Below are 23573 nucleotides of genomic sequence, written 5' to 3'. Positions count from 1 at the left end.
GCTTTCTCCCAGAGCCTTGTTTACGCATCTACAACTCCTGTCTGCTCCCGTCAGCTCCAGGATGGAGCCCGTTGCTTTGGTGTTTCCATGGAAACGCAGAAGCAAGAGGGCTCCAAGGTCGCAAACGAGGGAACCCGGAGCCGAGCTGATGGGTGAATGGAGGCTTGATGCGGTGGGCGCCGTGGTCTTGTTGTTATTGGACATTTCATTAATGCCTCTCCCTGCCTGCACTGACACTGACATGATAAATTGTCAGCCAACTCGGGCTGTTAATCATTTCTGGGGGTCGCACAAGTAATAAAACCCAGAGCTCTGTTCCTGCATCTGATGACGGGAAGGAGCGGAGTACGTCCTGCTAAAGAGCGAGAGAGGTTTCAAGAGAGGAGAGGGGAGGGGAGGGGAGTGGGTTCGATGCTGGAAAGTGGATTACATCCATTATTTAGGTTACTGCTTCCCCTTCTCCGAGAAAGGAGGGAGAAAGAGGAGGGTTTGCAGGATATAAACATCTTTGTCTTTCTGCAGGCTGCAGTGGATACGAACTAACTATAGCAAATATATATATATATATTACGTAGAAGTATCAGGTATTGTGGGGTATATGTACTGGTTGTTAACAAGGATTAACAAAAGAACTATCTCTGTGCAAGTGTGTGTTCCTCTTACTAACACTCTAAGATCGTTGCTTCAAAAGCACAGCGATGCGTTGAGGCTCTTTTGAATTGTGGAGAAAGTGGGCCAGAAAAAGAAAAAGAAAAAAAAAAAGCTCTGATATGCTACTGTTTGATCGCGATGCTTCATCTCTGGTTCTTATTTCCCCTTATGAGCTGCACAGATTGTGTCCACAGGGTAATCTCGAATGCACACGTTTGAACATATGGTTTTAAGTACCTTGGCATGTGCCGCAGCAAACTGGGAGGAACTTCACATGATGGAAGCTAAGAACATCTTCAGTTTGCTGCATGTCAGACATGTGGAAACGTCCGATGTCAGAGGGAGGCATGGGAGGAAAGTGCAGACGATACAAGTTATAGACTTTATCATAGCGAGATATTTAAGTTCCAGTATCTTAACTCTGAATGTCGGTTAATGTTATGAGAAGAGTTAAAAGGGTAAAAATGCAATGAGCTTGTGAATTTATCAGTATTTCACTCTCTGCCTCGTCTCAACATATTAATCGAGCAAATGCCTGACTGAACATTTCCCTGCAGGAGTAAATCCCTGCTGGCATTCACAGGTCACCAGGAGCGACCACTCTGTTCGCCGCCGTCCACTCAATTGTCGCTTGCAGGGGGTGGGGTCAAAATCCTCCACCTTTCGCTGTCACCGTCCTGAAAAAGGGACACAGCTTCCCTCGCTGCCTGGTCTCTGTCAAATGAAAAACCTTGGAGCAGCCAGGATCCTGAAAGAGGACTAAAACTGGGGAGGGGAGGCATGTCAGCAGAGAGGGAACAGATGAAGCACAAATCAAAGTAGGTGTGGGGGAACATTTTTTTAAGACTGGCTTTGATGTTGTGAAAAAAAGATGGACGCTCTTTGCTTTACTTTTCTTCAAAGGGTCGACGAAGAACGCACATAGTTTGGGGAGGCCTGAGATCACACTTTTTTTGTCTTCCGTTTTCCTAAAAGATGAGAACTCTGCAGTCATCACACTTTAGATTCTACTTTCTGCTGCTGGCTTTGATGCGTCCATATCACATCGTCGTTCATTCAATACCAAAATGATTCGACAGGATGGGATGACACAAAGTGATCGAACCAAACCAAGCACACATGCGTTCATTTGTTGAATATATTATTTTATTTTAACATCATCATCATAGTTAACTTTTAATTTCCCCTTCATTCATTTAAAATGATCACCTCTGAATGTACACATACTGCAAACTGTCAAAAATATACAAACAAATGCAGGCTTGTGCTATAGTCTGGTCAAATGTCTAAAAAACAGTGGCACTGGGGGGATAGAGAGAGAGAGAGTGAGAGAGAGAGGGAGAACGAAGGCGAGAGAGAGAGAATGAAGGCAGGAGAGAGAGAGAGAGAGAGAGAGAGAGAGAGAGAGAGAGAGAGAGAGAGAGAGAGAGAGAGAGAGATTGAAACTGGTAAAGACATGCACAGCATCATTGTGAGCACCGGTTACAGTCATCCAGGTGCGCGGCTCTTCCATGGGATCCGTGTGGAAAAGTACATACATGTCTTCACCTGACAGCGCGTCACAAAGCGCCTGCCACATGTCAAATCAAATCAACAAAAAAAAAGTTGCTCGTTAATGGAACTGTTAGGCACATCATTGTTTTTTATGGTTTTACATTTTCTGGAAAAGTCTGAGTTACTGTAAATGTAGAATGCTTCAACAAAAACAAGGGAGAAAAAAAATGAAACATACATTCGAAGAAAATAAAAATAAACAGCTTTAAAAAAAATCATTTTGGAATCACTGTCTTGTTCGTAACTCAATGCTGTTACATAATGTGTGTCTGTGTGTGTATACATAGCTGGGTGCATTTCCGTAGAACCAAGTGGTAATATGATCTAGTACTTGAGGTGTATTGTGGGTTGCTTGCTGTGATTGGCTTACAGCCGTCCAATCAGATACTCAGGTCTTTGGGGTTGTCCTTGTAGGTCTTCTTGGGCTCGGGGAGCGAGGGCCTGGACGACTTACTGTCTACGGTCTGGAGCGTGCTGTAGTACTCTCTCACTTTAGCTGCTACGAAATTGTCATCATCCTCTTCGTCTTCTGAGTCGTCTCTTCTGGGACTCCTGATCGGGGAGATGTCACGTCCCAGGCTTCGGGCTCGGTACTGCGACTCGGGAGTACTATCTCTGCTGGTGTAGCGCCCGTCCCTATCTGTCCTCTCAGGTGAACGCCCCCTCAGTAGTGAGCTGTACTTCTTGTAGGCTGAATCTGAGTCGGGGGTGCGCACTCTGGGCAAGGTGGCGTCTCTCTGGCCCCGAGACGCCATGTCCCTCAGTAGGCTGTCCCCGTTGTAGGCTCTGTCCCTAGAGGCGGCTCTCATCAGCAGGCTATCCTCGCCATACAGGTGTTCCTCCCTTTGCAATGATGGAAGCGTGGCCTCGCGGTTCAGGCGGTCCAGAGCCGGGGGCTCTCGGAGGATGCTGTCCTCAAACGGGAAGCTGAGATCAGGAGTCTTGGGTCGCTCCTTCAATACGGCCACAGTCCCATTGGGCTTGTCATTGCTGTGGCTCGGTCTCCGTGGGGAGGCATACCGGCGGTAGGGGTCTGAGGAGTGGGCGTGGCGTCTTGTGGGGGACTTGTGCCGAGGGCGGTTGGGAGAGCGGTGGGGAGACCTGTGGCGGCGAGGCGAGCGATAAGGAGAACGATGGGGAGAGCGGTGGCGGCCATGGCGTCTGTCAGGGGAGCGACCATGGTGTTGTCCTTTATGACGGCTATCAAGGGTGTTGTCTGCACTACGAGACCTGCCATTCTTCCTTTCGGGTGAACGGTGGCGACTACGATGCTGCCCGCTGGAATTTTGATGGTGGCTGTGACTCCCCTTGCCATCCTTCTTTTTTAACACCTTGAGTGGGTCCTTCCCTGTAGACTTTTTCTCCTTGTGTTTTCCCGTGCTGGTTTTCTTGTGTGGGGAGCTGTGACGATGCTTGGAATGGTGCTGCTTGCCGGTGCGGGTAGACTTGTGGCCCGACTCCTTCTTGCTCCGGGATGGTTGTTGGGGTTCTGGTGGGTAATTTAACTCCGATGGTGCGTTGGTTTGGGGCAGGGTGCTCACTTCCGCAGCGTTTTGTAACCCTGTGGCTGCGTTGGCTGTGATGCTGTGGTTAGTGCTGCCATCTGCAACACAATAGGACATACAACCAGGGTAGGAGGATGAAAAAGACAGGTAGACTCTCACAGTAACTTCATGCTGAATCACTCAGATATGACGCTGAGCACATTTCCGATGGAAAGCCATTCTGATGTTAATGCCAGCAAAGATGGCAAGTTGTTAGATGGCACAGCGACAGCCAATGATAGAACATGAGTGTAGCTACACAAGAGAATAAAAGGCAGTGAGACGGTTGTATAGTAGCAATCGCTTAAGGACCCTTGTTACCTACAACAAACCTGTAACCAGGGCAACCTGGGGTCACTGGAATTGGACTGGAAGCTGGTTACAGTCTATGCCATCGTGCTGCATGTTGGTTGATCGTACTGATTAGCCATGCTCTTTCATGCAGTCATGATGCCTTCGACAAATCGTAAATGTATAAAGAAAATTAAATGCTCGCGAGGACTTCCAAAGACTAATGCCGTATTTAGGTTTAGGAGCATTTTAATGTAGTCAGTTTTGAATAGCTTTCCTTAGTGGATCGCATTCCTCTGGTTTCACTAAATCATCTATTTAAGCAGCCACCAGATTTATATTATCAGATGAAAGTTAGGCTAAGGATTGTGTCTAAATCTTAAGGAAGGTCTACAAACTGCAGAGCAACGACGAGAGTGGAAAACGGTCACGGTCTTAAGGAGCAAAGACACTGTATCTGAACCAGTTAACAAGAGCAAACGAGCGCTGTGCATTTCACCTTTGGACTCGTTGGCCAGAGGTCAATTACAAATAGCGCAGACATACAGTATGCATGAAGAATCCATCACAACAGCTACGGCGACACTGGCAGTGCATTTTGGGTGAATGGATTTGTATGCATGGAGTCGAGCACGGGCACAGGTGATTTGAGGCCACACCACACACATCAGGATGGACGGAGAAAGAGATCGAGAGAGAGAGAGAGAGAGCGACAGGAAGAAGCCAGACGACAGCGAGGGACAGTTACAAACCGTTGTCTGATTTTGGAGGACAGAGGCCTCCCCCATCTTGTCATTTCTCATACATGCAGTGAGATGGGGAGCGACCATCCCTGAAGGAAGACAAGAGCCCAGTGCAATACGGGGAAGAGGGAGAAGATACACAGAAACAGAAGAAAAGAGAAGAGCACAGTTGTTTAGATCCCTGGAACCGACATGAAGGAAGAAAAGGAGAATTATTGTGTTGATTTTTTCAATGGAAAAAAATGTGTTTATTTGATCATTGAGTCACCGAGAATAAAGAGACAGTCCAGGAAATACCCCAAACCCTTCAGTGGAAAACACCAGTTACAGAGAAAAGTCCTGCATGTGCACAAAAACACACACACACGAATGCACATCCACAACCACACAAACACACCTAGAGATGTGAACACAGAAGCAGCAGAAAACCCAAAACAGAAAGTAAAGACAGTGAGACTTCAACATTCACAACAATAGTATATGAAGCTAATTACATAGCTGACAAAAAAATAAAAAATTACTGGCAAAACTGTAAAATGGTTGTTCCAACTAAAAAGTACAAACAATGACCCAAAAATATACAACTTTACATGATGTCTTATCAGAGGGGGCTGTCCCGAATTCCTCAAATCTTCGGCGTTGACCATTGTAATCAAATGAAAGTCAAATGCTGTCAATCCAGCCCAAAAATTCTGATTTAATTAGTTATTCTCAGACAAGGACATTTGTTGACTGAAGCTTGAAGGATTTGCCAATAATGACTTCCGCCAAGGACGTAATGTTTTCACATGTTGTTAGTTCGATTTTTCATTTGATATGCAAAAATTTATATAACCGATTTCTATGAAACTTGGCGGAAGGATGCGCTACAGGTCAGGAAAGAAACCATTACATTTTGTTTGCGGATCCGATCAGTGGTCAGAACCTTTTTCTTCCACTTTCATTATCATTGGGAGTTAAGACTTATTTTTTTCAATTTTAACAGATTTTCCAGGGAATATTTCATTGATTTGACAAAAAATTATTATCATATTACTTAAACGTCAAAGCTCTTCAGTGGCATTCGGGACAGCCCTAGAATTGGTGCAGGTACAGACGTCACATTCTTAGCCCAAAGAAAATAACACTGATGAACTTTTCAAGACAAGTAAATGTATCTCCACTCAAAGTAAGAAAAACCCCCCAGATATGATGACTTGTTACTATCAATCAAAACTGGTCAATACGAAGAAGAAAAAAAAAAAACGTTCCATAAATATTATGGAAAATAGACATTAAAAGGGAAAACAATCCAATTTACACTTTTGACAAGTTCATGCAGCAATAGACTTTTATCCATTAATATGTGTCTTGGATTCATGGCTCTGTACACGGAACAAAAATATTTGTAAAAATGCATCTATTCTTTTCATCACTGTACAAAATGTCTTTATAACTGGAGAGGCTCTTTTTCTATTTTCAACAGGGATGGGTGGAGTTCCTATCGTCACAGCTTTTCAATGACATTAACAGTGGGTGCAAATAAAATCCATGGATTAGTGAGTAATATCAAGCACAGTAACGTGAGAGATTTGTTTTTGAAATGGTAAAAAAAGAAGCATCAAACAGCCTTTTGTTCTTCTCAATACAGATCTCACTCAAAACCCTAAACGAGTTCAGTAGCTTACATTCACCTTCAATAAATATTATAAATATGTCCTAACCAAAGCTGCAAGATATCCCATTTTATCAGGGTTACAACTTTCTCTTCCTCTGAACAAGTGTTAATGAGGAATCAAAGCCAACCGATATCACTTCTTACCTACCAGAAACATAGATTTTTTTCAATACTCCATCATTCAAACTCTGTAAACAGTTTCTATTTTCATGAAGCACTGAAATCAGACCCACCACCTTCCTGTGAAGTCCCAGCGGAGTGCGGGTGACAGCGGGCAAACACAGAAACTGAGAGCAGGTGAGAGCAGGGCAGGTCGACGGCACCCTCGGGAACACCCTCCACCCCCTGCTCGTCCTTCACCCCCCCAAAATCCCAAAGCCCAGATTTGACCTCCACCAGAAAGAGAACCACCACCAACCAAACCCAGACTAACACTCCCTGGAGGGGTTGTCCCAGGGATGAGTGAAGGGTCCTGGGAGGGCAAAAAGTTCTTCCCCCGCTTTCCCCTTCAACCCACCACTGTCCACTGGGCGTCCCCCCTGGCTCAGGGTGTGAAGATGGGGGAGAAGGGAATGTTTTCGTAGATTGACCCACCATATTCCGGCACAGAGCCGTCACCCCTCTTAAGCACCAGATGGACGCGCCGGCCTCCGCTCTTGATGAGCTCGATGGCTCGTGCATGCTTCATGCCCTTTGTGCTCTCGCCGTTAATCTCCAGGATCTCATCACCAACCTATGGAGAAATATGGGCAAGGGAGGAAAAGGCAGGAGGGTGAAAGGAGAGTGACAGGGGGAGGTGGAGAAGGGAGAGAGAACAGAGTGAGCATAAATGCAAGTAACAAGTGACAGTGGGGAAGAGAGTATACCACAGGAAAGATGAGGCACAGAGGTTCAAAGGGACACGATGACAGAGGAGGGGAAGGAGAGGGAGGACAAATTGAGAAGACATTACACATCAAATCATCTGAAAGATTAAGTGCAGCAACATTTTCAATTAACAGTTTTCACAAAGGGCAATTTATATTGGAGTGCAGCAACTGTGACTCAGAGAGAGGAAAATGAGAACGAAAGGGGGGAAACCGGATCCAGAAAGACAGAAAAACACTCTATGCTTCCTTATTCTTTGCCTCCATGCTTCAGGTTATCTGTCAGTGTTGTCAGCACCAAGGGAATTCCTCTGGCAGTCTGGATCTCTCACTGACACCACTCTCTGTCTCGCAGAGCAGCTACTATTAATACCTCTGCTAATGTGGTGCACAAACACAAATGTATGTTTTCACATATGTATGCTTGTACAAAAAGTGCTAATACAAGCACATCCTAATCGACCGTAGCACATTAATATATACGAAAAAAACACCTTATAGCTCAAACATAATGTCTATACTGTATATTCCAGCATGCTTTCTCTCCGCAAATGTAAACCCACAGAGAGAATCAATTAACCCTGTGCTGCATTTTCAATCAAGCAAACCGGGGGAAACAAGACTACAAATGCAACAGTATGTTTGTGGTGTGTAAATGCTGGCTGTTGTTAGTGTACTTACCCTGATCTTTCCGTTCCGTACGGCCGCTCCTTCCTCAGCTAACCTCAGCACGTACAGGTCCATGTTGTATTCTCTGCCTCCGCGCAGACTGAAGCCAAAGCCTTTGTTGTCTCGGTCCAGGTCCACTGAGTAGAACTCAGAATCCTGATGGAGACAGACCACACATACACACATTGACACGGAAAGACAGGAAAAGAGAATTTGCATCAAGGTCACTTTTGTGATTCAGATTTCTATTACTTGTGTGTCTGTGTGTGTGTGCGTGTGTTTGTGTGTGTGTGTGTGTGTGTGTGTGTCCTTTGAAGTGGACCCATTTTTCAGGAACATAGGAAAAATGCCATCTTCAGGAAACTCAGATGTTTTTAATAGCTGTATATATATGTGTGTGTGTGTGTGTGTGTGAGCGCGTGCATGCTTATGCTCAGGTGTAAGGACGCTGAATTATTGATGCCTCGGGCTGTAGGTGGACAAAGAGAGGGGGCACAGGCAGAGCGAGGGATAGAGAGTGGGAGAGAGAGAGCCAGGCAGCACAAGGACATGCAGACGGCCATAGCAGCTCCCGTCTTCACGCCCTCCTAATCTCCTCTGCTGAAGAATCAATGCTATCAGTGAGAAACATCTCTACACCGCCAGATTAATTCAGCGGCGAACACAGTGCACTGAGAGGTTACTTTGAAAGCAAACAGGCTTTCCTCAGCGCAGCCTCCGATAATGTGGCCAAGAAGACATGTAAAAGAAAATAAATAAATGAGAAGGCACCTTGTTTGTCCTTGGGAAGCTGGATGGGTGGATTGGTTGATGCATGGAGGATAAATAGGTCTGTAGGGGCTACAACAGCTGGATGGATGAATGAATAAAAAGGCGAGTGTGGATGTGGATGGATTGCTGGAGTGTAGATTACCGGGATGTTGGATGGATGGATGTATGAATGGAGTGACAGGTGAATGGATAACCATAATATCCTCCTTACCTGAGATGAGACTTGTGTCGGGGGCTGGGGAGGAGGTCCTTGTGGGGGTGTGAATTCAAACGATTCTTGTTTTGGTTTGGTGTTGTTCCTGAGAAGGAGAGATAGTAGTAAGTTAAACATTTAAAACATGATATGATTCAATTAACTCACATATTTTCCACACTTCTTCCTAAAGGGAACTCATGATGGCTATTTCGAGCTCTTTATTTTTATTCTGGGACTCTGCAGCTTTGTATGATACACTTCTTGAAAAAAAGCCCTATATATCTCAAACTGCCTGGTATGCAGCCCCTCAGTTGAAGCCTCCTTTAAACCACACTATTCTGATGCTCGCGGACGCCTGCAGGCAGGCAGAAAACTAAGTATTTTGAGCATTGCTTCATCCTCTTATGCTTTAGTATTAACTAAACTGTAAGGGGCTGGGAGAGATCATTTTTCAAATGCAAATCCATCATTTGTCTGAATTCAATCTGGAAAATGAGAGTGGACTGTACTGAACTAAGCAACAACAATAAAACCTGCCTATTATGAGACAGTAGATAATAGTTGTGTTTGATGGAAATGGGCTAAAATGCTGCTATAAACATACAATATGTAACTACAGCCTCTAGGGATCTCTCAATCAGGACAATAACAAAAGACCTAGTTTTATAATGTCATGGACCAGCATGGAATCATGGAAGATGTTGTCTTCACCACCATCTCATATTATATCTTTAAGTGGAGAAAAATCTACTATCACAAACACACACTAAAGCTAAGATTGGTGGTAAAATGGTATTATACTGTCACCACACAACTGGAAAGCAAACCTATAGGTGGACTTTAATAAGACCTACTACTCAATAGATTGTTTTGGGAGAACAAGTTTGACGGATGCCCATATAAAGAAAGCTGGAAATCACTGAAGTACAAAAAAGTATTGCAACCAGTTAGTTGAGTTCCGTGTAAAATATGAGTCTCACGGGACTAACATTCACATATGTCTATATATACAATTTATTATAGACATTTAACACTGCAACATTACACATATGACTTATTTGACAAAAAATACCCCAAGCACTCGTTTCCCAGCATGTTCCTTACCTGGCCTCCGGCGCGGCCTGTTGCTGAGGTGTGTGAGTGGTGGTTATGGTGGCAATCTTCTCTGCATTGGTCAACAAAGATGCATTTGACGACTCTAAGAAGGAACGAGGCAAAAGAAAGGAAAAGAAAGAAGCTGTCAAGACATTTCCATTAACAAATGTGAGGCTAATTTTGAAACTGCCACATGAAAAAAAATCATTGGTTTGAGAAGTAGATGCAAAGAAATTGGCTTCATATAAAATAATTAAAAAGAAAAAAAGCCATTTCAAGAATTAATTTGGCAAATTATAACTTTTCAGTACAAAACATTTTTCACGCTGTCCAAGAGCCTTTTTGCCTCCAGCGAACATCAAACTCTCGAAAGCTGCACTGACTAAATGTTTAAACATTTTCTTTTTCCATACAGCTTCTTATTTGCGTATAAGTGCTCCATTAGAAATGTCTCGGAGGTGGAATTAAATCCATATTTTAGATATAGCAGCTGTCACCTTCAAACATTAGCTGACCTTCGGGGACTGAGGCTACATCCATACATCAAGATTTCGTTTGAAAAGCCAACAACTCTGCTAAGGAAGCACCTGCAGTCCACAATACTCCAGTCGTTTTACATATAGGTGCTCAAAAGGAAAATACTGGAATTGCTATTGGCCCCGGTTTAGTTTGAAAACTCTGGGGCAGCGGTTTAGTCGACAATCACAACCACCTGCTGATTTGGTCTTTCACTGATTTGAAAACAGCGCTTCACCTTTGTGCTTTCAGTCATTGTGTCATGTTGATTTTCCAAATGGCGAGCATATCATTTTACACTGATGCTCCACTTGCCAGTATGTGAACTATCACTTGGCGAAGGCCATAAAAGCTCCTGGTTATTCTGTCTCTTATCTTTGATTCAATTACTTTGAGTTATCAATGAATCACACTGGGCCTTAAGGACAGAAACACATATCATTACTCTCCTCTCCGCGTAAAGAATCCTTTCTTCTCCTTAACAACTTAATCTTCTTGGCCATCTAGAGGTATCCTTTATTTGATTACAACGCTCCTCTGCTCTCCTCTGTAAGTCACTCCTCCCTATGCCTCTCACGGTCAGTTACTCTCTCATCTATTCATCTCATCCACTACCACCAGTCCCTTCGAAGCCTGTTGGCCTAACTCTTTGATTGCCCGTTTCCCCAAGAAAGAACAAAGTCAACCAATCGAGCTGCAGTGTGGGTGGGGCGAACTTCCTCTTGGACCGTGGAGGGGTTGAACCTTTGAGTTTGAGGTTTTAGGTTGGTCCTCAGCAGGAGGTTTGTAGGTCTGCGTTACATTCTCATTCTTAGCTTGTCCCTATTACCCTATTTCCCCCTATATCTGCTCGTTGGCAAAACTCTCTCATCCTGCTGCCTCTCTCCATTTAGCTCCTCTGCAACTGTTTTCTGTCTGGAAATTAATCGAAAAAGCTTTTGTTTCTCTCTATCTTTCCATTTTGCTCACAGGCTGCTGCCTCTTTTCCCCTGGTTTGCTTGAAATCATTTACGAGGCGCAGGAGAAGCACTGAGCTGTTTCTGTAATTTGTCTCTGGCCTTCATTTTATGTCCTCTGCCCTGAACGGACAAGAGGAAGGATTTGAGAAAGAGAAACAAAAAAAGGAGTGGAGAGGGGAAAAAAATGAGGGGAGATAAGAGAAGTTGGAGGGCTGTGCAGCTGAGGCATACGCTTTAATGAAGGCATTAGCAGGTTGTGTGTGCATTAGGAAATGCCTGTTTTCCCTCCATCCTGTTCCCACACAGGGGAGAGGGGAGCTCAATGGAAAGAAGCTGAACCCGGCCTCGCCTTGGAAGAACCTTGTGCGATCGTATTTATTAACGTCGGAAAGTTTAGACAGAAATGATTCAGACAAAAATAGTCCTGCTCAGCCATGTGTAGACACAGGTGACGAGAACAAGTCATTCAAAGACACAACTCAGCAACGCAAGTCACAATCTTTCCCTGTCACTCTCTCTCGGTCTGTGTGAGAGGCGGCAGCGCCTTGTTTGACACATGCCGGTTAACACAGACCGGAGGATTCAGCGCATGCTGTTATTTCTCCCTTTGCGTTTCTTCTTGGCGGAGCAATTTAGTCTCAGCGTTCTCATCAACTGCTCTGCAGGAAGACACACTCCCAACCCAACACTCTTCATCCATAGGAATCAAGCCCAAAAGCAACAAGCAGCAGACAAATAGATACAATTTCTGGCAGCGCGAAGGTTGACAGGGAGATCTGTCAGGACAAAGTAAAGCAAGCTCTCAGCCGCACAACACAACGTGCACAAACTTTCTTTAAAAAACGTAGGCAGAAAAGACACAACAAAATATACAGAAGAGGTTCTGACTTGCTCTTCTCAACCAACCTTGAACTGAATGTAAACTTAACCTAACCTTACACTTAACCCAAGTCTAACGTTAACCTATCCTTAACCAAAAACCAACCTTAAATCTAACACTATCCTAAGCCTAACCTTAACCTAACCTTAAGCTAACCTGAATCTAAACCTCACCTTAACCTTAACCATACATAAACCTAAGCCTAACCTTAACCGAACCAAAACCTTAACCTAAAGACATGTCTTCACCTTTAAATTTCATGATTTAAATTATGGGGACTTTTTTTGTCATCATAAGTAAGACATGTACCTATCATGTGACAGTGCAAATAGATTTAGATCTCCACAACATGAGCTATACCTGGATCACACACATACCCCCCCACTCCACCACACACACACAGAATAACAGAACATCTACATTACTCTTGCATGTTTTAAAAGCGCTGAGGTTGCTATGAAATGCAATGGCTGGGAAAGTTCCCAAATATCCCTCCTGATGAAGAGTACTGTCAACACTGCCGGGGCGTTTCAGTCCCTTTGAAAACAAGTGAAGGAACGCCGAGCTTTATGTAACACTGCTGGCATCATAAGCACCAGCCATGAGAGGAACGACACAAGTCCTGCTCCTTAAATAAACTCAGTCTCTGTAACAACACTAATAATAACTGATGACTGTATTGTTTGATATCTGTCATCGTGATATGGGGCAGAGACACTTGCAAAATCTACACTCCTACTTGGAAGACCTTGATGAACAAGCTCTTGCTGACTAGTAGAATTTCGAGATGTGGCTGAAGGCTACCAGCTGAATGGGTTAAAGTAAGAATGTGCCTGTTAGCAAGATTCCTCCCCCACCCTTGAAGGCACCTCTCGGGGTCCTTGAGGGTGTCCCATTCTTGCAGAAGTTTATCATGGGAATATAAATTATAAAAAAATTCACATTTAATAGCAGAGCTGAATTTGGAAGGCTGACTTAAACTGTCTACTCACCGTCTCCAGGAATGATGCGTAGCGTGACGGTGTTCCCGGCCTCCTTGATGAGGTTGACGATGTCAGAATGCGACTTGTTGGTGATGGAGCATGCGTTCACGGCCAGGATGCGGTCGCCCACTTTCAGCTTGCCGCAGCGGTCTGCCGGGCTCCCCTCGATGATGCGCCCTATTTTGTGGGGCATGGCAACACATGCATTGCCAGCTACGGTCACCATTGACATGTGATGCGTGATTCAGTGTGAAGTGTTGTTGGATTGTGAGCGGAGGGAGAGAAGGAAAAGGAAGGGATAAAGGGGGAACGGAGCAGAGAAAGAGGATCAGAAGGTGCTGTGTTAATTCAACAGCCAGCCGAGCAAAAGTCGCTGAGAGAAGCTGATCAGAGTTACGACAGAACAAAATGCAAGCGCTGGCAAAAGGAGAAGGGCAAATTTCAACGAGCTACAAAAGAATCTGTCAAACTGTAATTCTTAAAACTTTTCCTGTAAATTGGCTATTCAAATTAAGCTGTGAGGAACCTGAGCTCAATGTAACATTCATGTGTCTATCCTCCTCCACCCTTTATATCTCATTCCCCCTCGTTCACTTCGATCTGCTGCAGCATCATGTTTCTAAAACTGGTATCATTAGAACATTTCTATGAAATGTGTTGTCAAAATCTCCAATGCTTGCACCTCCAGAAGGTTTGAGACGACAAAACTATATCAGAGCTGACATTACTTAAACTACCCAGAGGCCTCTGTGCAACCCAACCCTCTCTCTCTCTCTTTGCATCAGTCACTGCAGAAAGAGCTAGTGTGCAATCACTCCTTTCTTTCCCCTTCTGCCTTTTATTCTCATTCATTCATCCTCTGCCTCTGTTCTGGGTCTTTTGTACCTCTACATACTCGTCTAACCCTGAACTCTTCCTCCCTCTTCAACTGAATCCATCCATTCTGAGCTGTAAAATTATAAAGTGTAGAATCACCCACAGAGTGATGACGAGAAGAGAAACACCAAGGTGCTTCATTTTTTATCAAAAAAAGTGTTTCTCTGAAAACCAACAGTATGGGTGGACTAGTCTCTGCCTTGGTAGACATCAAATTCATTTAGAAACCGTCATGCTGCCACTGACTTGACATTTGATTTATACATGTCAGGTCAAATGAAGCTTTAACCATGTGCTTGTGCTTTCTACACTGGCCCGAAATGAAGCTTTGACCGTTTTATGAAAAGATGAGCATTTCATTTTTTTTCCATTCCACCCACACTGACAGAGACGAGAGCACGGAACACTGTGGAATGCCACGATGGTGTGGGCAGGAAGCCATAACAGCGGGGCAAGAGTGCATTGCAGAAAATAAATTATTGGTTTGTAAAAAGCAAAGAAGAATCAATTTGAACAGAATCTATTTTTGCAGGGATGTGTGAGATCTAACAGCCGCACCATTGTATGGTTAAAAAACCCATATGTTATTAACTAAAAGCTAAATACATGTAAAATAATCTTCATAAAAAATAATTTGGAGTCATTGCATCTCTCTGATCTTAGATCATAAAATAAATAAATCCACTTTACATCGATCATTTTCCCCATTTATCCTTCTTGCAGCTCTCATTCTCATCAAGTTGTCATTAGTCATTCAACGCTAACCTCCTCAGCAGAATCCATTTAAGCTCAGCTGAATAATACAAGGGCCTTATGTAAGACCCACTTCACTTGTGATTAATTACGAAGGCCTTGTGTGAGTGTAGCAGCCGGCGAAAGAAAAGGTTTGGGTGTCTTGGTTTGACAGGCCCAGATGAAAATGAGAAAGACGAAGCACTTCTTTGAAGGGTATCAGTATCGATCTGGTGAGACTGTAAACAGCCAGAAAGATTCTGTGCAGCTTCTCAGGCTATTTCGTGTTTGGTGATTTTACATGATTAAAAGGCAACGCATGAGATAGGAAGATACAAGGCTCCAGTGATTAGGAAAAGCCAAAGAGCGTGTTTCATGTTGTGTCATTTTGAACGGAGTTTTGTAAAGACATGTATGTATGTACAATCAACAACAAACGTGCCTGAAAGATTAAATGTAACTTTGAGAACACTGAAAACAGACAGGTGTGGCATCTCTTACCGAATGTGGTGCCGGCTTCGGGCCGCGACACAGACGAGACGATGACGAAGCCGAATCCTTCGTTCTCGCCGCGGTGGATCTCCACGTCGTATGGCTGCAAGGTGGAGGAGGCAGTGGAGTTGGCATTGAGGGGCTGAGAGGAGGTGGTGGTGGCCGCGGCCGGGACGACAGGGTTGCCGCTGCCCCCTGCCCCTCCGCCCCCTCCCCCGCTGCCGATGCCGGAGGTGGAGCCGCTGCTGGAGCTGACGGTGTTGAGGGAGTTCTGGCTGCCCTGTGGGGTGCGCTTGCCTATCTCTTCCGTCAGACTGGGTGCCTGGGTGCTGCTGTGGTGGGAGGATGCTGGCGACGGAGGGACATCTCCCTCAGCTTTGGCTGGAGAAGGCAGAGGAGGATAAAGTGAGAGGGATGCAGGTATGCCGATTAGCATTGGAGAGGTAATCATGTGGAAAATGAAAGAGCAGATGGATTTATGGAAGAAATAAAAAGAAACAAATTGTAGACTGGGTAGGTGAGGTAGAACAGAGGCAGCATATAGACCCAAGGAGATCAAGAAGAGGATGTGTTCAGGAGAAAATGGAGATGAAAAAGCTGAGTGAGATACATGTGCATACTAAGGCAAGATAACAATTAAAATAAACTGTCAAGATATGACTGCACAGCTGACTGTAACATCATCTGAACAATCTAAAAATAAAAAAAGATTGCAAATAAATATAGTTTTCTTTCCTAACACAAGCCACTTTGTCTTGATATGATAATAGACATGCTGGCACGACAGCTCAGGGAGAAAAGCCTCTCCAACAATCTCCTCTCTGATCTGTTTTGAACAATAGATGAAGTAAAGATGCAGCCCGCCGCTAGTGACTGGACATTTCATTCCACATTTCATTTCCTGTAGAGCTGCTTCAAGGACGGCGCCTCATATTCTCGGGGCTCAGAGGCAGATGGGGGAGCAGCCATGCACTAATGTCTGGCCACTGTCAGTGGGCTGAGAGCTGACCACCCTCTCCATCATATTTATGGGCCTTTCTTTATAGCCTGCTGCCGAGTGCTGCTGAGCAGAGCGGTACACAGGTAGTGATGGGGCGGGGGGCGTTTACACGCGGTGGCAGCCCAGTGCGTCCTGCCGCTAGACACCAGGACTATTACTGAGGAAAGAGAGGTGGGAACCCCTGCACACAGTAAACAGGTCCCTGGCTCCTGAGGGCTGCACAGTGACTGAATACTGTTGCAGCAGTGGGTGTGCTGGTGTGTTGGAATCAATACAAATGTAAACATCTGATTTTGAATTAGTAAAGTAAATGATTTTACAATAAAGCAAACTCCGACCAAACACAATTACTAAATATCTATCTAAATATCTATCTGCTAGTTCCAGAAATGTCTGTCTGTTTGTGGCTCATATATATAGAGAACCATTCATCTTATCGGCTTCACCTTTGGCATGTGGGTTTTAAGAGATGCTGTGTTGAATTGGTGTAATTTGGACACACAATACATTTAATATGAACAAACTTTAAATAAACAGACAACCATCGCCCTGTGGCTGTGAGCAGCAGACGGTCTTGGGTCAGGATGTGAGAGAAATAAACTGACTCCCGTATCTGAACAATGTGAAGCTGCCTGGCTGCATTGTAAACAAGCACTGAATCACACTTACTGTTGCCAAGGTAACAGTGGGTGTCACCGAGTCAAATTGGATGGAATCACTTTTCTGGCCTTGTTTTCTCGTGTATAGAATAAATTTGCATTGAATAACACAGTCTGAGAAATTGTTTGAGCTTGAGCCATAAAATATATCAACCAACTATTGGAGAGAACATTGACCAATGACCCGTCAGCAGTTATTTAACAAGTTGTACTCCCTGGTCTTAATCCCTCCCTGCTTCTTACCGGTGTAGTTGGTTTTACGCCGCACAGTGAGGTTGACGTGGCCCTGCTTGGCCGCCTGCTGCATCAGCTGCACCACCAGTTGGTGCGACTTGCCCACCACCGCTGTGCCGTCCACGCATACCAGCTCATCGCCCGACCGCAGGCGCCCGTCCTCGTCTGCAGCACCAAACTTCACTATGTGGCCAATGTAGATCTGTTAAATAACCAGAGCAGATGGACGCCACTGGTGAGACTGAGATCATGAATGGGTAAAGACAGCCAATAGCTGTGTGATTTAGTTTTTAGGTTACATATGGGAAAATGCATTTTCCTGAATAAAATAATTGCAGATACATAAATAATTATGAGTAGAATTTAATGGCATCCTATTTTTTCACAGCAGCTTTAAAGATGACATGTCTGCTGCAATTTAAACTTCACTATTATGTCTTTGCTCTTCTTTACTGTCTGCAATATTTGTCAGTAAATCCTATCTTTTTTTCCCCTCTCAGAAACGCAGTGCAGACCAGTGAACAAGAACCAAAAACTTTGCTTCTTTATAAAAGGAAAGAAAAAAGGCAGTGCATGCGAGATGGATTTTTTCTTTGACTGATTGAGGCTACGTTGGCCAGATCAAAGAGTAACTGTGTTGCAGAAATCACTGATCTGAATTTGAATCTAGCACAGAAGCTGAACGACACAGGAGGAGAGATAGAAAACAGATGCAGTGAAAAATCGTACTGTTCTGACCGGTGCTGGGAATACAGTCTCCTTTACATCATGCAGGTTACTTGTCAGTTATAGTAAAAAGACTCACAGAGCTTTAGACGGACAATTGAGGCGACTGGAATACAAACAGAGGGATTCAGCTATGAAAGAAAGTTTGAGAGAGATAAAGACTCACTGGCTCTCCGGCCTCATTGCCTCCGAGAATCCTGAAGCCGAACCCCGTGTCCTTCCTCCACAGGAAAATGTCCTGCTCCTGGAAGTCTGGAACTGCAAAATCAACAATATTATCATTTGCATCGCCATGTTAATATAGAGCAGAGCTCATGGGAGTTCCAGTACTAACAAGCCATGAGACATTCAGTTAAACCCCTTCATTCAAAATATCATGCTCTTGCTTTGTCATAAAGAGGGCTGCAGGCAACGGTGGGGCCACGGTGGATACTATTAGGGAATCAAACCATTTGCCTTCTTATGTCAACATGCAAATAATCCTCCTCCCAACTGTTCTAAGCTTTGTCACTAAAATGGCACTATGCGCAAAAAGTTTTCTGAAGGCTCTGGGGAAAGAACAAACAACAGATCTATCAAGAGATAAAAAATATCTATTTTGGGTAAAGGAGCGTGGGTATCGGGCTTAAATAAACTATCAAAAGAAAAAACTCTCATTCATCGGTTCCATAATTAGAAATGGTCAGGTTTCAACTCCCCACTGATGTCTGAAATAGCAAAGTTTTATTTTGTCTTAGCTTTAAAAAAATATATATATTCAGTGACTTTTCCGCAGAGTGGACATTAGTATTTAAATGGTCCGAACTGTTTCTTTTATGAAGTGATGTGTGACATGCAACTCCATTTCTACTCTTGCCCACATTCAGTAGCACTTCCCACCAAAGACAAATACTAATACATAACGGGATGGGCATTCAATTATTGAGCAAAGGGTGTGAGTACGTCTAATTCACAGTCCACTCCCGTCCATAGTAGACATAAACGTGTGTGTGTGTGTGTGTGTGTGTGTGTGTGTGTGTGTGTCTGTGCCTGTGTGTGCTAGTCACTAAAAAGGTGATGTGCTATAAAATAAGTATTGCACTGCAGCGACTGACAGCTCATGGTTCATGAGGCAGGGGAGCCTCAGGGGGGTTACTGGGGAACCAGGGGAGAAAACGAGTGAGTGTGCACAAATGTGGCCTCCTCCTGACGCACATACGAACGTATCTACTTTAAGCATGTGATATTTATTCACATATGCACGTATGTGCTACACTTGTACGGCCGCAGCTGTGTTGTATTGACCAGGAGGAAACAGTACAGTTCTGCCGCTGCCAAATCCACAACTTCCACCGAGAGTCAGCACGGTGGCAGAAGGCGTGAGCAGCCTGCTTCCAATCTGTTCCTACAGTCAACAGTTAAAATCCCTGCAGAGCGCAGCTATCTCTTCCCATCTATCATACTGTAACTGTGGAGGAGCTGGAAGTCAAGGGCTAACTGTTGCATCTGCACCTGTACACAGGAGGGTCAACTGCACTGTAACACCCTGCTCCTGCCGATTAATAGATCCATGAGTGATCTCCAAGGTAAGGCAACTGAGCGTGAGGGGATCGATCAGGTGGCTGGACCTGAGCAGACCTATGAATGTTAGGGCTTGTAAGGACAAATCAAGTTCTTCTCAAACGTCTCTGTTTTTTTATTTTATGTTGTGTTTAATGCTGAGGTTTTAAGGGGATTTTCTTTTTCTGGAAATCGTTTTGCCACATTGCATTTAAAGAGCTTGATCTATGCAGAAGTTTTCATTAGACCTAATTTTGTCTTTAGGAATGTATTTCCTGTAGCTGAGGCTTGAGTCCTATGGGATGTACACTGCAGGTGTTTAGGAGCAGAGCTCAGTGCAGTGTGAGGAAGTTCTCCCTATCATTCTCTTTGTTCCTTCTTATACATAACTCACAATCTCTTGATCTCTCAATGCTTGACCTTTGTCTTCTCCTTACATTTATCTTTCCCATCGCCTTTTATGTGTTGCCATATCACTTGGATTTCATTATCCTTTGTGTTCCCCCTTCGCACTGAGCAAACTGGCTCAGGCAGTTAAGAATAAACCCTTTTAAGACTCCATCACCTTAGGACAGGTATGTAGACAAAATCTCCCCCTTTGCTTTTTGCTTCTTCCACTCTCAATCTCCATTCTTCATTTTCGTGTTAAATCTAACACTATTGTTTACTCAGCACTTCATGACAGCTTCCCAACAGGCGTCTACGCTACTAGATTAGACGTTCAAACTCCTTTGTTGTTTTCCCTAGCTTGACAGTCGATCTGAGGGTTATTCTTTTTAAATTGGAGCTATCCCATTGCTTTGGCAAGACTCGACAAGGTGGGGGTTACGTAAATTCACTGACATCCACCACACACATTGCTGCTTATTAAATATCCATGTGTCTCTAAAGGGAAGTCTGGTGTAAAAGTGTGTCAATGGTGCCAAAGTCGACGGCTGGACCAAAGTGGCGTAGAGTAAAAAGGACTGGACCAACATCATGTGGACCAAAATCAAGCTAATGCTCTGGTGTTGAATGAAAGGAGAACTTTAAAGAACTCGTTGATTTGGGAAATGGTGCCGATTCACTTTCCTGTTGAGATTTAGATGATGTCTGTGTGATATGTATAAAGCTAGAGGCAGCAAGTGATTAGTCATCACAAAGTCTGGAGGGGAAGGAAACAGCCAGCCTGGCCAAGTAAAACAAATCTGCCTACCAGCCTGAAAGCTAAATTTGACTAATTAACTTGTTGTGTGTTGTTGGTAAAATATCAATGAGATTATTTACAAAAATACTAACTATTATAAACTTACCATGTTAACATTACATTAAATTCTTTATTATTTCCATTGTTAATTCTAGGTGAATTGGTTTTCATGTTATTTGCATGTTAGCAGTATTAATACAGTTAGCTGATAGTTTATTTATTTAGTTTGAAGAGTTTTAAAGAGGTGATGATTTAACTGTATGGTCTATTTGGAGATTTTACAGTGTTATTCACATGCTTCTCGGGAGGAGTAAAAGTTGAGAAGTTGTTGTTCCAATTTTGATGGGTTCATGTGCATTGAAGTTGGAAAGTGGGAGAAAAACATGAACACAGTAAACAGAACGGGTTGTATTTGTGTTAAGAACATTTAAATATCACCTTAACATTTCTTTCAACTACTAACAAAGGTTAAATGTTTTATGACTGATGACGTCAGCCACTATGTAACTCCAGTATCAAAGTTTTTGCCTGTTGAAGTATATGTTATGATACGGACAGTTGTTTCCATTATTTTGTCCACCCAATTTATATCAATGAAGGTATGCAAAATAAAAAAATAAGACCACTCACAACTTGAATCATCACTTCTCTATAACATTGTCCACAAACGCTGAACATTACATTTTTATGGATGTGTGGTAAACTATAGGATTCGATGTTAGAACATTCCAAGCACCAAACTGAGACCAGACCTCAGGCCCAAGGACAAGGACAGGTCGGTTTATGTTGCTGTTGTGTAAGAATATAAAGCATTTACTTACATGCACGAAATTTACAGCGTCTCTCATCCCATTTCGCTTCTTCAAAACGTGCTGTACCATTTTAAACACACCAGTGGACCAACAGCCCCATGCAGCCCTCATCCAACCGCCACCAAAAATGTATATACTTACGCCTACTTTCATACATGCTCCTGGATTGGGCCCAAATCTTAAAAGGGTCCGGCTTTCTCTGGATGGTCCCGTCTGCCGGGATGTCCTGGGGCGGCAGGCCTGGCAGGGGCTGAGAGGGTGGCGGGGGAGGGGCGTTCTCGTTGAGAGGCGGAGCCAGGGATAGGTGCACGGGCGAGTCCGTGTGGGCGCTCCGGTGGCTGGAAACGCTATGCTGGGAGCTGTTCTGACTGTCTTTCCGTGATAACTGCTGTTGAAGAAGCAGATCATGGAGGCGGAATTCAGCAGTGACAGACAGGTGGAGATTAAAAATGCACGCTCAGCAGTGGGAAAGAAAAGGGGGAACCGGGGTTGTGGTTTGTGAGAAGAGAAACAGACGATGAAAACTTGCAATTTTTGAGGGAGTAGAAAGATAAAAGATTTCTGCTCCTCTGGGTAAAAGCAAATACAGATTCTGTGAGTGTACAATGTCAACCAGTGTTGTGTTGCCGCTTTATTCAACACAAATAACGATCAAGGTGTTTTATTTCGGTGAATTCTTTTAGCAAACAAAGACCTCAACAGTTTCTCATTATTAAGTTATTCCTCTGTTGGAGAAATGAAATGTGGCTCAATCTATGAGGGTGCATTGCTTATTCCTTTTGTTTAACAGCGTGGTATGTATAAACAAGAAACTGCATCTCCTCCTTCATGTGTAAAGATATTCACAGAGAGTAAAGCACTCATGGGGTTTGAAGTGAAGGGGAATTATCGTGGTTGAGCCAGAAATGTAAAACTCCTCATAAAATGCCACTGGCCCCTCAATAACATGGGCACTTAAGCGCTCGCTCAAGGATTTGAGAAGAGCGGCGCTTGAGCAGAGTAAAGCACATACAATCCTGACCTTGAGTACAAGTACCCTGTGAGTAGAAGTAAAACATCCTTTCCATGACCTTTGTCACGATGTCTGGATGCACAAAAACATACACCTTGAAGCAGCGGAGGCAAGTGGCTCATCTGTTCACAGATATCAAAGTGTTTGGCTTTCAAAGCGCAGCAATGTCTTATGTCAATAAATTCAAACTCATTACTCCCTGAATCAGCCTCAGACACCTCTGCAGTTCATGTTTATATTCATCACTCTTGTTAGACATAAAAGATAAGAACTACGACGCGTTAGCAAATATTAAGTCGCTCACTCCATCAGCGTTATGAGCGTAACCACACTGTGTTGTGTGGTGATAGTAAAAATCAATGGGCTCATACAATTAGTCACAAAACGCCGGCCTTGTTTGGTGGTTTAATCGGAACTCAAGACTGATGCTTCCCACTGTCCACAAAAAAATTATTTGTAATACCTTTTTTTATTCCATTAAACAAAATGGCACCTCCATAAGTCATTGAGGCAGTGTTACGTCTCGTTTTCTTTCCATCCAAATCCAAAATCCAAAATCCTGCTCCCCTTTCAAAAACAACTTCAAGTCTCTTGTTCTTTACAAATGTATTAGCGTGACCTTCTGCAGTCACTGTGCTCTCCCTCTGTGCTCTAATACATTGCTTTCTCCTGCTCCAATAACTTATTAAGGAGACAGAGGGAGGGGGGAGGGGCCAGAGCAATGAAAACAAATCCTTGCAGCTTCTCTGAGACTCGGCTCTGTCCTGCTTTGCCACCAGCAGGCCAGACTTCATCACCTCATTACATCACAGCATAGGCAGCTATCTTAAAGGGATGGTTCACCAAAAATGTAATTTCCCTCATTATCTGCCGACCACAATGCCGATGGAGGGTCGGGTAAAGTGTTGAGTCCAAAAAACACTTTATTGA

General features: G+C 43.9%; 1 protein-coding gene across 7 annotated transcripts in view; it reads right to left on the bottom strand.

The window, feature by feature from the left end:
* Positions 1-1779: 1779 nt before the first annotated feature.
* magi1b (membrane associated guanylate kinase, WW and PDZ domain containing 1b) overlaps positions 1780-23573 on the bottom strand; it is a 123745-nt gene continuing 101951 nt past the window's right edge. For 3 of the 7 annotated variants that reach the window (XM_062397174.1, XM_062397208.1, XM_062397193.1), the window contains 10 exons: positions 21773-22019; positions 18261-18352; positions 17378-17570; positions 15485-15856; positions 13385-13588; positions 10047-10140; positions 8958-9045; positions 7988-8131; positions 7035-7173; positions 1780-3808 (listed from right to left, as the gene is read on the bottom strand). In XM_062397174.1, the coding sequence (XP_062253158.1) occupies positions 2586-3808; positions 7035-7173; positions 7988-8131; positions 8958-9045; positions 10047-10140; positions 13385-13588; positions 15485-15856; positions 17378-17570; positions 18261-18352; positions 21773-22019 (2796 nt within the window). In that variant the 3' untranslated portion in view covers positions 1780-2585. The other 4 variants (XM_062397215.1, XM_062397201.1, XM_062397184.1 and 1 more) reach the window with 4 other exon arrangements.

The sequence above is a fragment of the Platichthys flesus genome, chromosome 2, assembly GCF_949316205.1.
Source record: "Platichthys flesus chromosome 2, fPlaFle2.1, whole genome shotgun sequence".
Lineage (NCBI taxonomy): Eukaryota > Metazoa > Chordata > Actinopteri > Pleuronectiformes > Pleuronectidae > Platichthys > Platichthys flesus.
Note: the sequence above shows the minus strand (reverse complement) of the source record. Positions and strands in the feature narration are given on the sequence as shown.